The sequence below is a fragment of the Salmo trutta genome, chromosome 27 (assembly GCF_901001165.1).
Source record: "Salmo trutta chromosome 27, fSalTru1.1, whole genome shotgun sequence".
In the NCBI taxonomy this organism is placed as follows: domain Eukaryota; kingdom Metazoa; phylum Chordata; class Actinopteri; order Salmoniformes; family Salmonidae; genus Salmo; species Salmo trutta.
In genome coordinates, this window is record NC_042983.1 from 30,683,891 (window position 1) to 30,701,112 (window position 17,222).

General features: G+C 45.6%; 1 protein-coding gene across 2 annotated transcripts in view; it reads right to left on the minus strand.

Annotated features, from left to right (window-relative positions):
- fibcd1a (fibrinogen C domain containing 1a) overlaps nt 1-17,222 on the minus strand; it is a 125,458-nt gene that overhangs the window by 6,217 nt on the left and 102,019 nt on the right. For both annotated transcript variants that reach the window (XM_029717784.1, XM_029717785.1), the window contains one exon: nt 6,983-7,162. In XM_029717784.1, the coding sequence (XP_029573644.1) occupies nt 6,983-7,162 (180 nt within the window). The remainder of the gene's footprint in view (nt 1-6,982; nt 7,163-17,222) is intronic.

Consider the following 17,222-nt stretch of genomic DNA (forward strand, 5'->3'; position numbering starts at 1 on the left):
TAGGGAACACTGTAGTCCTATGTCAGTCTGCCTCTCTTCCTATGGAAGAAGTATCCCGGAGCATTGTAGGCCTACCTACTGTACCTCTTATCAACAAGCTTGTGGATTACTGACAAAAAGGTTGGCAACCTTTATAATATTGAATTATTGTAAACATAGTGGCAGGACATGATAATGAAACACTGTATTAATGATTAACATCTTCAATTCTCTAAGACACCTCCGAAAAAGGATGCCTACTGTACCATTATAAAAATGTAATGTAGGACACATTTGAATAAAAAATCATCAGAGAAACATACAACGAGAGCAGCGAGAATATTTAAACATGCAACAGAACTCATAATCATAATGAATACATTAAAACATCAGAGAGAACTTCTGCGCTTCTCCACGAGCATTGTGGCAAAAATGATTCAACACTCCTGGGCCCTCCTAATGAAATGGTTAAAACATTTCAGTTAGGTAACAAACTGTCATTAAAGCGTTTATTTTAAGTTCTGAGGTAAGCACTCAAGGTGTTTACCAATTCTCTCACTCACTCACTCACTCACTCACTCACTCACTCACTCACTCACTCACTCACTCACTCACTCACTCACTCACTCAACTAGGGCTGTTGCGGTGACCGTATTACCACCACACCGGCAGTCATGAGTCATGACTGCAGTAAAATTCCATGTGACCGTTGAGTCACGGTAATCTCCTGTTATGCACTCTGGACATGCATTGGTAGTACCCAACTCGCTAACAACCATCAGGTCCTAATGGCCTGATACTCAGGGCTCTGTTGTCCCTCCATCAGGTCCTGATGGCCTGGTACTCAGGGCTCTATTGTCCCTCCATCAGGTCCTAATGGCCTGATACTCAGGGCTCTGTTGTCCCTCCATCAGGTCCTGATGGCCTGGTACTCAGGGCTCTATTGTCCCTCCATCAGGTCCTAATGGCCTGGTACTCAGGGCTCTGTTGTCCCTCCATCAGGTCCTAATGGCCTGGTACTCAGGGCTCTATTGTCCCTCCATCAGGTCCTAATGGCCTGGTACTCAGGGCTCTGTTGTCCCTCCATCAGGACCTAATGGCCTGGTACTCAGGGCTCTATTGTCCCTCCATCAGGTCCTAATGGCCTGGTACTCAGGGCTCTGTTGTCCCTCCATCAGATTCTAATGGCCTGATACTCAGTGCTCTGTTGTCCCTCCATCAGATTCTAATGGCCTGGTACTCAGGGCTCTGTTGTCCCTCCATCAGGTCCTAATGGCCTGGTACTCAGGGCGCTATTGTCCCTCCATCAGGTCCTAATGGCCTGGTACTCAGTGCTCTGTTGTCCCTCCATCAGATTCTAATGGCCTGGTACTCAGGGCTCTATTGTCCCTCCATCAGGTCCTAATGGCCTGGTACTCAGTGCTCTGTTGTCCCTTCATCAGGTCCTAATGGCCTGATACTCAGGGCTCTATTGTCCCTCCATCAGGTCCTAATGGCCTGGTACTCAGGGCTCTGTTGTCCCTCCATCAGGTTCTAATGGCCTGGTACTCAGTGCTCTGTTGTCCCTCCATCAGGTCCTAATGGCCTGGTACTCAGTGCTCTGTTGTCCCTCCATCAGGTCCTAATGGCCTGGTACTCAGGGCTCTATAGTCCCTCTAACCACTCTGACAATCCAAATGCAATCGAATATTCTAAACAGTATCTGCTTTTAAAACTCACCTCACTGTGACAATCAATTTGAAGAAAGAGGTTCAATAGCAGGTTGAAACTGAGTGTAAAACATGGTCATTGTGGATGTCGTTTCAAAGCCTAACACAATGCAATGGACAGAGCTTTCTAAGGTGATGATTCATTCAAAACACCCCATACGCATATAACAGATTATGCATATGCATAGGCTTATGAGCCCAAGCCCGGAAAAAAACTGAATTAAAATTATGATTGTGCCGTTATACAATACATAGCCTACCGCATATTACAGATGGCAGAAAAACATAAAACAAAACTGATGATTTAAGAGGTCTTTGGTACATAATTGGTCTAGCGGCTGCCTATACTCCAAAATTACACAAATTTGAGTGATCGCCTTTGAGTGTGGACTATATTATGATGCATACTGGATGGACCTTATGCTTCACTCCAACATTTCTATCCATAAGTCTGGGAACGAACATAGAGCCCTGGGCGATGCAGTTGGTTCATTGATTGTGCAGGGTGATTTTGAATAGCCTAGTAATAGGGAATGTTTAATATTTTCATAATTAATTGAGTGACAGATTACCTTTAGCTATCCAGAATATCTCACCACCTTATGTTTCCATTTCCTCCCCTCTCTCCTTCATTTCTTTCTCCAGCGTGCAGAGAGAGGGGCTGTCAACAGTTTAGTGAAATATGTTTCGCTGTGAAAACATGTTACTATCGATGTTTCCAAACAGATTTCACTTGGTTTCCCAAGTGAAGCAGTGGGTAGCTGCAGGAACAGGGTTGGAGAGCCCATGGCACACAGAGCACTGGGTAGCTGCAGGAACAGGGTTGGAGAGCCCATGGCACACAGAGCACTGGGTAGCTGCAGGAACAGGGTTGGAGAGCCCATGGCACACAGAGCACTGGGTAGCTGCAGGAACAGGGTTGGAGAGCCCATGGCACACAGAGTACTGGGTAGCTGCAGGAACAAGGTTGGAGAGCCCATGGCACACAGAGCACTGGGTAGCTGCAGGAACAGGGTTGGAGAGCCCATGGCACACAGAGCACTGGATAGCTGCAGGAACAGGGTTGGAGAGCCCATGGCACACAGAACACTGGGTAGCTGCAGGAACAGGGTTGGAGATCCCATGGCACACAGAGCACTGGGTAGCTGCAGGAACAGGGTTGGCGAGCCCATGGCACACAGAGCACTGGGTAGCTGCAGGAACAGGGTTGGAGATCCCATGGCACACAGAGCACTGGGTAGCTGCAGGAACAGGGTTGGAGAGCCCATGGCACACAGAGTTTGGGCAGAATATCACCTGTCGCGCAGTGAGAGCACACTCCTCAAACAGTGGTTGATGTGTGGAGTGAAATAAGTGTTTTAATATTTACTTCTCTGCTGTTCATATTAAGCACAGCTCGGCTATAAAACCGAAGTAGCCTACCAGTCATCTTTGAAAAACGGACCGGCTGGAAAGCGTGCATTCGCTTTTCCCCTGCCCCTGTCCCTGCCCATTTGATAATGGGCCATTCTAAACTAATTTTACATATTAGTAAAGACAAGATTAAATTGAGAATAGTATGATGGGTGAAAATATGATCACTTGATGAGAGAACAGCGTGTGCAGCCTGAGGTAAGGAACAGAGCACAAGCTTTTTCTGCTTCTTTCTCAAACCATAAAAAGCCTATAGTCACATCATGCAGTCCATACTGTATATGTTTTGATTTCTAAGACATTCTAAGGTTTGTATCATTCACAACTACAGTTTCCAAATAACTCTAAATCTAGCATATAGGACCTGTTTCAAATGATCACTTTTACACTCAACACAGCCACTTCATATGCACACTCGCTCCGAAATGGGAAAAATATCCTTTATATTTTAAGTTCAATTATATTTTTCTTTCTATAAAATAACATAATATAAAATAATGGCATGGGACTTACAGTGCATTCAGAAAGTATTCAGACCCCTTCCCTTTTCCCACATTTTGTTACGTTACAAAAATGTAATCACTCAACACACAAGTCCCCATAATAACAAAGCAAAAACAGTTTTTTTTACAATTTTGTAAATGTATTAACAATAAAAAACAGACATACTTTATATACATAAGTATTCTGACCTTTTGCTATGAGACTCGAAATTGAGCTCAGGTGCATCCTGTTTCCATTAATCATCCTTGAGATGTTTCTACAACTTGATTGGAGTCCACCTGTGGTAAATTCAATTGATTGGACATGATTTGGAAAGGCACACACCTGTCTATATATGGTCCCACAGCTGACAGTGCATGTCAGAGCAAAAACCAAGCCATGAGGTTGAAGGAATTGTCTGTAGAGCTCTGAGACAGGATTGTGTCAAGGCACAGACCTGGGAAAGGGTACCAAAAAATGTCTGCAGCATTGAAGGTCCCCAAGAACACAGTGGCCTCCATCATTCTTAAATGGAAGAAGTTTGGAACCACCTATATTCTTCCTTGAGCTGGCCGCAAGGCCAAACTGAGCAATCGGGGCAGAAGGGCCTTGGTCAGGGAGGTGATCAAAAACCCGATGGTTACTCTGACAGAGCTCCAGTTCCTCTGTGGAGATGGGAGAACCTTCCTGCAGCATTCCACCAATCAGGCCTTTATGGTAGAGTGGCCAGACGGAAGCCACTCCTCCTTAAAATGCACATGACAGCCCGCTTGGAGTTTGCCAAAAGGCACCTAAAGGACTCTCAGACTGTGAGAAACAAGATTCTCTGGTCTGATGAAACCAAAATTGAAATCTTTGGCCTGATTGCCAAGCGTCACGTCTGGAGGAAAACTGGCACTATCCCTAAGGTGATGCATGGTGGTGGCAGCATCATGCTGTGGGGATGTTTTCAGTGGCAGGGACTGGGAGACTAGTCAGGATCAAGGGAAAGATGAACGGAGCGAAGTACAGAGAGATCCTTAATGAAAACCTGCTCCAGAGAGCTCAGGACCTCAGATTGGGGCCTGTAAAAACCTGTTTTTGTTTTTACATTATGGGGTATTCTGTGTAGATTGATGAGGGGAAAAAAAACAAGTTAATCAATTTTAGAGAAAGGCTGTAACGTAACAAAATGTGTAAAAAGTCAAGTTGTCTGAATACTTTCCGAATGAATTGTATAAGCATTTCTTGTCAGCTAAACGAACAAGCCTACAGCCTATGGTGCATAGCCAGATAACATACAGTAGGATAAGTCATATTCTGTTCTTTTGGTATACATTTTCAACATATCAAAATGTTTCTTTAGACCTGCCTAAAATAAATAATGGATGGTGTATATTCAATTGATTTATTATACTTTTTAAAATGTAGATGTTGCAAAGGTGCGCTTAGATTTTGCAAATCAGCGGCTTTAATGCAGCTTGCATGTGTGGAGGCCTGGAGATACTAAACGTGTTTATGTTAATTAACGGTCAATTATTGTGAGACCTGCAATAACCGGCTAACAAAATGTCATGAATCGCCACAGCCCTATGTACATTTTTGTAGGACAGAACCATTATGTTTGTTGTTAAGGATAATAGTTAAATAATCTATGCAGGGGTTGAAGATGAAGTATCAAAGAATAGAAGGGCAAAGACAGTTTTGTGGGTGAACGCATAGAGTGCAAACAGTGAAATAATGTACAAGCGCTGTCTTAGTCCGAGTCAATTTTTGAACAGATACTTTGTCATTAGTTTCAACAGTCAAATCTCAACCTGTTACTCCTAAATGTTATTCAATTGAAACCAAATATGAAGAACAAATCATTTAAATGCAGCTATTGAAAGAAAACTCAGGACTGTGCTAAAGCCAACACAGTGCCGCTGCAGTATCAACCTTAATTAAATAAACATATTATTTTTTTAATACTAGAGAATCAATTAATCTGATGAAAAAACAGCTTTAATTGATAAGATTGGGAATCAATGTTCCCTGAATCCCAAGCAGCAGCACTTTAAAGACTACCTCACTAATTAAACACGAGTGGAAGCAGTATTCTCCTCCTGATTTATGATAATCCGAATGTTTGTTTATGTCGGGCCGTAATAACCTAACGACCTGCTTTATTGGCCGTGGCCACGGAGGCATCCTACAACTTCATTATTCCTGCCCTTTCCAGCAGCTCCAGAAGGTCAACAGTCTGTCTGGCTGGGCCCAACCATGAGTGAAGGGCTGAGGAGGGGAACCTGGGACTAACTGAGTAGAGGGATCCAATTAACATCCAAAAGAGCCCCCTGCGACAGAGCTGAATCGAGGAGAATCACACACACAAACACACACTGCCTGGCTGCTGCTACTCATGATCTACAGCTGAAAATAGCTCTCGTATTGGTTGACAGATGTCTGAATCAGATTTTCCAGATATTTGGATGTTTCAAAACTGTATATCTTCCCAGAGAGGGATGCCCAATAGGAAGATCAATATGACCAATAGGAAGATCAATAGGACCAATATGAAGATCAGTAGGACCAATAGGAAGTTCAATAGGACCAATAGGAAAATCAGTTGGATCAATATGAAAATCAGTAGGACCAACAGGAAGATCAGTAGGACCAATAGGAAATTCAATAGGACCAATAGGAAAATCAGTAGGATCAATATGAAGATCAGTAGGACCAATAGGAAATTCAATAGGACCAATAGGAAAATCAGTAGGATCAATATGAAGATCAGTAGGACCAATAAAAAGTTCAATAGACCAATATGAAGATCAGTAGGACCAATATGAAGCTCAGTAGGACCAATAGGAAGATCAGTAGGATCAATATGAAGATCAGTAGGACCAATAAAACGTTCAATAGACCAATAGGAAGATCAGTAGGACCAATATGAAGATCAGTAGGACCAATAGGAAGATCAGTAGGATTAATATGAAAATCAGTAGGACCAATAGGAAGATCAGTAGGATCAATAGGAAGATCAGTAGGACCAATATGAAGATCAGTAGGATCAATATGAAAATCAGTAGGACCAATAGAAAGATCAGTAGGACCAATATGAAGATCAGTAGGATCAATATGAAGATCAGTAGGACCAATATGAAGATCAGTAGGACCAATATGAAGATCAGTAGGACCAATATGAAGATCAGTAGGATCAATATGAAGATCAGTAGGACCAATATGAAGTTCAGTAAGACCAATAGGAAGATCAGTAGGATCAACATGAAGATCAGTAGGACCAATAGAAATTTTAAGTTTTAAAGAAGTTTAAACAAACTAGAATGTATAGGATATATAGGGGATTTATAAAGTCTACTAAACCGACAGATATGAGCCATAATAAATGGCTACAGTACAGTAGGGTATTGCAGTACCTGCAGTGCCTGAGTAGTCAGCAATAGTCAGCGGGTAGCCATCCTCATCTGGGTCAACAGAGAACAGTCCCACTCCAAAGGCTCCGTACTGGGCGAAAGCTGTGCTGTTCTCAAAGTCCTCCAGGTCAATTCGCAGCTCGTAGTTGGCTTGGATGGTCAAGGCATGCATCCTCTTCAAACCTGAGACGAAACAGAGAGGCCGTCATGATCTGACATGAACAGCTGTGATTAAAGATGGAGACATAGGAATGGCACAATGGAGCACTTTCCATCACTGAACGATAACAGTATCCAAGGCACAGTAACTAACTTTTCTGGTCTTTCGGACCCAGTGGGGTGTACCTCTCTCTCTGCAAGTATATGGGTGCTTGGTAAGGAACTACTGTGCTCTCCCTCATATGAATTCTCTTTGTAGGCCGTAGACTGGTCTATGTGCTGTACCACCAGGACAGAAAAACAATAGGCCAGGAGATTTTGCCGGTGCTAAGCCAATCATGCTGCGTCTCTACAGCTGTTGTCGACAGTTGTGGAACACCTCGTATGGTTCCTACAAGTGAACCCCCACTGGGCACAGATGTCAATTCAACGTCTATTCTATGTTGGTTCAATGAAATGACGTGGAAACAACGTTGATTCAACCAGTGTGTGCCCAGTGGGCCTCCACAGCAGGTGACCACATTAGTTTTCACTGACGCTTCTTGCTGTCTGAAATGCATCGTAGATGCTATAGGATAATTAAACAGATAGCCAGTGAGGAGAAAATTGAGGAGAAAGTCACAATTAACATTTATCACATTATTACCCACACATTAATATTATTATCCATATTAATGTGTGGGTATTATCACATTAATACCCATATTACCCATTATTACCCCATAGTTGTGTTTGTTTTCACTGGGTTTTGTGGGTGGTTGTTTCTAGTATAGTCTATGCACCTTACTGGACTGTTTTCGTCGTTTGTTTTGTATTGATTAAGTGTTTTCTTTAATAAATAAGAGGATGAGCACTTTACCAGCTGCGTTTTGGTCCCCCTTCAACGACGATTGTTACAGAACCACCCACCAAAGAAGGACCAAGCAGCAGCGGAAGGAGCAGCAGGAGCAGCAAGAGCTATTTGGAGTCCTGGACATGGGAGGAGATCCCAGATGGTAAAGGACCATGGAGGCAGGCTGGGGAGTACCAGCGCCCGAAGGAGGAGCTGGAGGAGGCTAAAAGGGAACGATGGGGGTATGAGGCATTATATCCTCCATTTCAGGAGGTCAGGAGGCAGCCCCCCAATTCTTTTGGGGGGGGGGGGCATACGGGGAGTTGGGCTGAGTCAGGAGGGAGCCCTGACCTAACTTCCCGGGCGTAGAGGGGAGAGCCGTGGAGCAAAGAGGAGCCAGTCAAGGAATCAAGCGAGGAGTTTGACGCGAGATTCCTGAGAGAGGTACTGGCGGAAAGGGCATGAAGGAGCACCTGTGCTTACTATGGGGAGCAACGGAGCAAGCAAGCACCATGTTATGCGGAGATACGCACGGTATCGCCAGTGCGCAGCTACAGCCCGGTGCGCTTGGTGAAAGCTCCTCACAGGTGTCATGCTAGAGCCAGCATCGAGCCAGGACCGGCGATGCAAGTGGTAAGCATCAGACCACCGGTGAGGGTTCATGGCCCAGTGCATCCTGTTCCTGCTCCTCGTACTCTTCCTCCAGTGCATCTGCCCAGTCCAGTACGTCCTGTTCCTGCTCTCCGCACTAGCCCTGTGGTGCGTGTTACTAGTCTGGCGCTTCTAAAGCCAGCCCCACGCATCAGGCCTCCAGTGCGTCTGCCCAGTCCGGTATGTCCTGTTCCTGCTCCTCGCACTAGCCCTGTGGTGCGTGTTACTAGTCTGGCGCCTCCAAAGCCAGTCCAGAGCTTCCGGCAACAGTCCCCCGTCCAGAGCTTCCGGCGACAGTCCCCCGTCCAGAGCTTCCGGCGACAGTCCCCCGTCCAGAGCTTCCGGCGACAGTCCCCCGTCCAGAGCTTCCGGCGACAATTCCCCGTCCAGAGCTTCCGGTGAAAGTTCCCCGTCCAGTGCTTCCGGCGACGTCCTACAGTCCGGAACCGACAGAGACGGCCTACAGTCCGGAACCGACAGAGACGGCCTACAGTCCGGAACCGGCAGAGACGGCCTACAGTCCGGAACCGGCAGAGACGGCCTACAGTCCGGAACCTGAAGAGACGCCCTACAGTCCGGAACCTGCAGAGACGGCCTACAGTCCGGAACCTGCAGAGATGGCCTACAGTCCGGAACCTGCAGAGACGGCCTACAGTCTGGAACCTGCAGAGATGGTCTACAGTCCGGAGCCTGCAGAGATGCTTCTCAGCCCTGAGCCTCCAGCGACGCCTCTCAGCCCGGGGCCTTCAGCGACACTCCCCAGTCCGGAGCCTCCAGAGACGCTCCTCAGCCCGGAGCCTCCAGCGACACCTCTCAGCCCGGGGCTTCCAGCGACGCTTCTCAGCCCGGGGCCTCCAGCGATGCCGCGCAGCCCAGAGTCTGCTGAACGGGAGCTACGGCCTAGAACCAGAGCCACCTCCGTGGTGGGAGGATTGGGAAGGGGGGGGTGAAGCACAGGAACCGTCGTTGACGGTGGACACCCTCCCTTCCCTCCCTTTAGGTTTGGGGTTGTTTTTGAGGGTTTTGTTTTGAGGTGCATTCGGGGTCTACACCTTTGGGGGGGGTACTGTCACGTTCTGGCCAGTAAAAGGGGTTATTTGTCATTGTAGTTGGTCAGGGCGTGGCAGGGGGTGTTTGTTTTGTGTGGTTGGGTATTGTGGGTTTAGGTTCTAGTTTTCTTATTTCTATGTTTATCTAGCTTTTCTAGTTCTAGGTGAGTTTTGTCAATGACCTCCAATTAGAGGCAGCTGGTTGTTGTTGTCTCTAATTGGAGGCCATATTTAGTTGTGTTTGTTTTCACTGGGTTTTGTGGGTGGTTGTTTATAGTATAGTCTATGCACCTTACTGGACTGTTTTCGTCATTTGTTTTGTATTGATCAAGTGTTTTCTTTAATAAATAAGAGGATGAGCACTTTACCCGCTGCGTTTTGGTCCCCCTTCAACGACGATTGTTACACCCATAATGCTCTGTATGCACATTGTATGTGCTGTGCTATGGTGCGGTGGTCTCAAATACCATAAAGAGTTACTGTTCTCATATAGAAATCTTGGAACACATCGCTAGCACGCTGATTGACCAATTCACTACATGGCTGCTGGAGGAGCGTCTAAATCGATTTTAGATTAAGTTAAACTCCAAAAGATTCAGCACTCGAGAATGACCTTAATATTAAAGTGGAAAGCCACACCAAGTAGCCTAATCTCTCTCCACCCTAATCCGTCCTCTGCCCAGTGCAGACACATTGTTCAAACAGCAGGATCCATTGAATAGGCTTCTCCCAGCAGCAGAGCACATCGCTAGAGTTCATCATCAGGCATAAACAGTGTTGTTTAATGGGTTCATTCCACAGCAAATAGATGGCTATTTACACTGGAAGGTTATCATCAGTCTCCACAATGGCACCCACAGGTGCAACGGTGTGCCCACTCGTGCACCTGTATCGATAGAATATAAAGGGGTTTTGTCACGACTTCTACCGAAGGTGGATCCTCTCCCTGTTCGGGCGACGCTCGGCGGTCGTCGTCGCCGGTCTACTAGCTGCCACCGATCCCTTTTTCCCTTTTTGTTTGGTTTTGTCTGTCAATCTGGGTATTGAGCGGACGGTGCGGGGTCTTAGGGGGAGGTACTGGTGGCTCATCTTGGCGAAGAACGTGAGAGTTTATGTTTCCTCCTGTTCGGTGTGCGCCCAGTGTAAGGCTCCTAGACACCTGCCTAGAGGGAAGTTACAGCCCCTCCCCGTTCCACAGCGGCCTTGGTCCCACCTGTCGGTGGACTTCCTCACCAATCTCCCTCCGTCTCAGGGTAACACCACGATCCTGGTCGTTGTGGATCGGTTTTCTAAGTCCTGCCGTCTCCTCCCTTTGCCCGGTCGTCCTACGGCCCTACAGACCGCGGAGGCCCTGTTTACTCACGTCTTCCGGCACTACGGGTGCCTCAGGACATAGTCTCTGATCGGGGTCCCCAGTTTACATCCCGGGTGTGGAGGGCGTTTATGGAGCATCTGGGGGTTTCGATCAGCTTGACCTTGGGTTTTCACCCCGAGAGTAATGGGCAGGTGGAGAGAATTAATCAGGATGTGGGCAGGTTTCTGCGGTCCTATTGCCAGGACCGGCCCGGAGAGTGGGCGAGGTTCGTGCCATGGGCCGAGATGGCTCAGAATTCTCTTCGCCACTCTTCTACGAACCTGTCGCCATTTCAGTGCGTGTTGGGTTACCAGCCGGTCCTGGCACCATGGCATCAGAGCCAGACCGAGGCTTCTGCGGTGGAGGAATGGGTGCAGCGCTCAAAGGAGACCTGGAGAGCCGTCCAGGAATCCCTGAAACGGGTCGGTGGTCGCCAGAAGGAGAGCGCTGACCGCCACCACAGTGAGGCCCCTGTGTTTGCGCCGGGGAACCGGGTCTGGCTCTCGACCCGAAACCTGCCCCTCCGCCTGCCCTGCCAGAAGCTGGGGCCGCGGTTTGTGGGGCCATTTAAAGTCCTGAGGAGAATAAACGAGGTGTGTTATAGGTTACAGCTCCCCTCTTACTACTGTATTAATCCCTCGTTTCATCTCTCTCCTCAGGCCGGTGGTAGCTGGTCCACTGCAGGATGTTGAGGTGCGAGAGGTCCCGCCGTCCAGCCTGGACATCGAGGGGGCCCCGGCATACACAGTCCATTCCATCTTGGACTCTAGGTGTCGGGTGGGGGGCCTGCAGTACCTCGTGGACTGGGAGGGGTACGGTCCGGAGGAGAGGTGCTGGGTACCAGTGGGGGACATCTTGGACCCATCACTGCTGCGTGAGTTCCACAGCTTCCATCCGGATCGCCCTGCGCCTCGCCCTCCGGGTCGTCCTCGAGGCTGGCGTTGGCGCGCTGCGGCAGCCGTGCGTCGGGGGGGGGGGGTACTGTCACGACTTCTACTGAAGGTGGCTCCTCTCCCTGTTCGGGCGGCGCTTGCCGGTCGTCGTCGCCGGTCTACTAGCTGCCACCGATCCCTTTTTCCCTTTTTGTTTGGTTTTGTCTGTCTTTTGTTGCACCTGTTTTGAGTTGGGTCATTAGCGGGGTATTTAGTCTCGCTTGTCTAGGTTGGGTTCGTGCGGGATTGTTTGTTGTTACCTGTTGTAGGTTTTGGGGTTGCGTTTATTTTCTTTGTCTATTGTGGGCTTTCGTCCCGGCCCTTTTTTGGGTGGACTATTTTTGTCTGGTTTGTTTTAAGCCTGTTTTTGGACTCTGGAAATAAAACGCTCTGCTAGTGCACTTTTGGTCTCCTACGCCTGACTTCTCCCCCTCCCCACCACTCCTAGAGAGCAGTGACAGGTTTCCCTCACACAGGGCACCATTCCTGTAGAGAATGTTCCTTTTTGTAACGGTGTGTTACGATCATATAAGAAATTCAATAATTATTAATTATGAGATACTGTTATGACATCCACAGATCAGATGGAACTCTGCGTGCACTTAGGTGTGTTCGCAAAACAAGCTATAAGATGGCATCTTGGCATCATCCCTAATATGAAATCATATGTACTAGTTTTGCCCCTGAAGAAATAAGGACTGCAGAATTTGAGATTAAAGACACCCACAGATAACTCAGTAACTACAGTAAATAAACCACCACAGCCTTCAGTGTCGCAGGGTAAACTTGTGTGGTTGTCAGTGTTGTCGACACAAACCCCCTTTGATAACCATGCCTTTTTGGGCATTGATTGCTGCTACTGCCTGCTAATCCCTCTGCAAGGAGTTGTTCTACAGAGATTGTCTGACATTCTCCCCAGCCTGCAGATCACAGGAAACAGAGGGCAGGAAAATAACACTGAAGGCAAACAGCTTCATATTCTGGAATATGTTGTCTTAATATCGGGCAGCTACATTGTGTTTTGTGTGCCCTTCGACTTGTTCTGTATTCACTGTTTATTTCATCAGACACACCAGGTTGGAATACTTACTGAATGAGCAGCTAAGGGCTAATTTAAGGGGGTGTTGTGGAGTTGTGAAACTGTGGAGCTCAAGGACATCTTAGACAATGTGCATGATGCACAGATGCACTAAGTGACGTGACACTGTCTGCATGCGTCTCCACAACAGTTCACCACCATCTAGACTAGAGCAACGTGTACCAATCAGACAGATCTGATAGTTATTTCATCATTTGGGAAAAAGTTCGAGACATTAATTGGTACATGCAGAGCCTCAGGCCATAGAGACTTCCAGTATGTCGAAACAGATAGATATGTACACTGAAAAAGCACAAATAAAAACATGCATTTACTTGCCAGTTTGCATGTTCCCTTATGAATTATTGATGAGATGAACAACTCTCCATGCTGTTTTCCAATTTGAACCTCTTTTTGTCTGACCTTCACTCATTCATCCCAGTTGAGCCGTCTGGTACATACCGGTAGGTCTGTCCTTATCAACGCAAAATGGTCAATCTATCAATTCTCATGCCTGTAAATGTGAGATTTTCAGTGTTGTCTTAACCCTACATCCCTGTGCTCTCAGTATGTATCTTTTTACCCCATCTCCTTTTGGCTTTTAGACTGACAGTTTACATATCTCAAGCCAAATCATTTAACATTTTCCAGCATCAAAGCTTTGGAAATTTCTTTGGAAATTAAGCACACTACTTATATTTAAACTGCACTTTCCTGTGAATTGTGCTTAGGTTTTAATTAGACCCCTTGAGAATCTCTCATCCAATAAAATAGCGCTCATTGCAGTGGAGACGTTTAACAGCATATTTATTATCTCAAATTAACACTCAGGTGTTGAAGTGATACTCCAGAACCTTTGTATAATTCCAGCCAATAGTTTTGAAAGTGGTGCTGCAGTGCCAAAATGGATCCCTGTTTTTGGTGTACTACATAATCGAATTGTGTATTATGTCGTCCATTTCGTATGATGATACGTCCTGGATTATATTATTACACTTCATGTTACAAATCCGATTTGTACAATATGTTACAAATTTGTTGCGCTTAAAAACCCGGTCTGCATCTTTAATCAGTAATTGGAAATGCCTTAAATAGTTTTTGTGAATGACTGACACATACAGTTGAAGTCGGAATTTTACATACACCTTAGCCAAATACATTTAAACTCATCCCTTTATTTTAAGAATGTGAAATGGCAGAATAATAGTAGAGAGAATGATTTATTTCAGCTTTAATTTCTTTCATCACATTCCCAGTGGGTCAGAAGTTTACATACACTCAATTCGTATTTGGTAGCATTGCCTATAAATTGTTTAACAAGGGTCAAACGTTTCGGGTAGCCTTCCACAAGCTTCCCACAATAAGTTTGGTGAATTTTGGCCCATTCCTCCTGACAGAGCTGGTGTAACTGAGTCAGGTTTGTAGGCCTCCTTGCTCGCACACACTTTTTCAGTTCTGCCCACAAATTTTCTATAGGATTCTATTTTGTGAAGTGCACCAGTCCGTCCTGCAGCAAAGCCCTCCCACAACATGATGCTGCCACCCCCGTGCTTCACGGTTGGGATGGTGTTCTTCGGCTTGCAAGACCCCTTTTTCCTCCAAACATAACGATGGTCATTATGGCCAAATATTATGGTCTATTTTTGTTTCATCAGACCAGAGGACATTTCTCCAAAAAGTACGATCTTTGTCCCCATGTGCAGTTGCAAACCGTAGTCTGTTTTTTTTACGGCGGTTTTGGAGCAGTTGCTTCTTCCTTGCTGAGCGGTCTTTCAGGTTATGTCGATATAGGACTCGTTTTACTGTGGATATAGATACTTTTGTACCTGTTTCCTCCAGCATCTTCACAAGGTCCTTTGCTGTTGTTCCGGGATTGAGTTGCACTTTTCGCACCAAAGTACGTTCATCTCTAGGAGACAGAATGCGTCTACTTCCTGAGTGGTATGACAGCTGCGTGGTCCCATGGTGTTTATACTTGCGTACTATTGTTTGTACAGATGAACGTGGTACCTTCAGGCATTTGGAAATTGCTCCCAAGGATGAACCAGACTTGTGGAGGTCTAAATTTTATTTCTGAGGTCTTGGCTGATTTCTTGTGATTTTCCCATGATGTCAAGCAAGAGGCACTGAGTTTGAAGGTAGGCCTTGAAATAAATCCACAGGTACACCTCCGATTCACTCAAATGATGTCAATTAGCCTATCAGAAGCTTCTAAAGCCATGACATTATTTTCTGGAATTTTCCAAGCTGTTTAAAGGCACAGACAACTTAGTGTATGTAAACTTCTGACCCACTGGAATTGTGATACAGTGAATTATAAGTGAAATAATCTGTCTGTAAACAATTGTTGGAAAAATTATTTGTGTCATGCACAAAGTAGATGTCCTAACCGACTTGCCAAAACTATAGTTTGTTAACAAGAAATTTGTGGAGTGGTTGAAAAACAAGTTTTAATGACTCCAACCTAAGTGTTTGTAAACTTCTGACTTCAACTGTAAATGAAGACTTTCATTAAAGATTATTAGTTACTCTTTGCACCCGTAAGATGCTGATGGGAATGATCACTTTAGTGACAAATACACCAAGTAAAGTTGATGAGGTAGTTGTTTACATTTCAAAGTAAGTTTAAATTGTGTTGCTTACATGTAACTATGTAGAAACTGTAAAATTGGGATAATATTTTCAAGACGTATTTATTCAAACATTTATTTTTTTGCAAAAAAATGTACTTTTGCGTAACTATTTAAGGTGAGTAATTATTGTATGTATAGGAGATTGGCCACATTTCATGCATTTATTAACCAGCTCTTTTTTTTATTGTGCCAGGAGGAAACATGAATCTCACCACCTGGTTATGATCATGACTACACTACCTTTCCCTCAGGAAGCAACATTCCTGGCCACCAATTATTAAGAATACGCTCTTCCATCTGTGCAGCAGCAGCAGCAGGATTTTACTTTTCAGTAGTGCTTGCTCTTGGTAACACATCTAGCTCGGGTGTTCTCCCTCCCCTGTCAGATAATGGCATAGAGAGAGGTGAGAGGTAGAGGAGGCTGACTTCATAGAGTACATCACACAACCGTCTGCGCCGACCCTGAGAGTTGCAGGTCTAGGTTAGGGGTTCTTTGAACACCTGTCAGAAAGGGTGACATGGAGCCTCTTAGTTCTGCTCTAAATTAATCATCCCACCATGACACCTGGGGCCCTCCCTACGTCCCCCTACTTTAAATATCTGGTTTTGCTTGTGGCTTCGGGAACCGTAGACAGGCACACCACTGCATCAGTATTGATTTCACTCATTTCCAGCACGTCTGCATTGAGGAGGCTCAGGTCTCTGTGCAGAGTTGATTTGGCAAAGCCGTTCTCCGCCTTTAGCGCAGTTCTATGCAAATAAGGGTGAAGATTTAATTAGGCTTGATGCAGCTTTTGTTTTGTATTTGACATTCTTCTCCATGAGAAGCGTCCTCCTGGATTCAGCATTTCTGAGGGGAACACTCCCGGGGGAGACCGCCCAATATCCAGCTAACCTCTGTCATTGTGTAACCTACAGGCTTATGAAATAGCAATTATTCAATTAAAAATAAAATGCCGTTCTCTGCGAAAGCTGAGCTAATGAAGCTTGTACAATTACGATGGGGAGAGACTATAAGGCTGTGTCTAGACTTGAAAGTTAATGCAGTTTTTGTATTCTGATCATGGAGTTCCGAATTGGAAGCCAGCTAGCTGGCATGCAAAGCGAAACGGACTGCAAACGGGTTAGCATAATTCTAGCCAAACAAAACATTGTTGAGTCTTGTGGGCGGAGTGCTGACCACGTCTCCCACTGTATGCGCTTTCGGTAGCCTGATTATGTCCAGACTGAGGATAAATCTATACACAATGCGTCCCTGACCACCTCCTCACAATGCGACTTTTATGTGTCTAGACCTGTCTTTTCAATGCGATCTTCATATTCTGATAGCAGAAGTCGCATGTAAGTGTCAAGTGTAGAGAGACAGTATAATTAATTCAAAGATGATAAGTTCTCCATCAGTATATTTACATGTCTCTAGATTAACACGATTGGATGCTCAAATCTGTTCGCTTTAACACACAGCTATAGGCTCTTCTGAACAATCAGAACGTCTATTAGCTGATATCCTGGGGCCTTATTTATCAATATTGAGTAGAAACCATTAAAAAAAAAT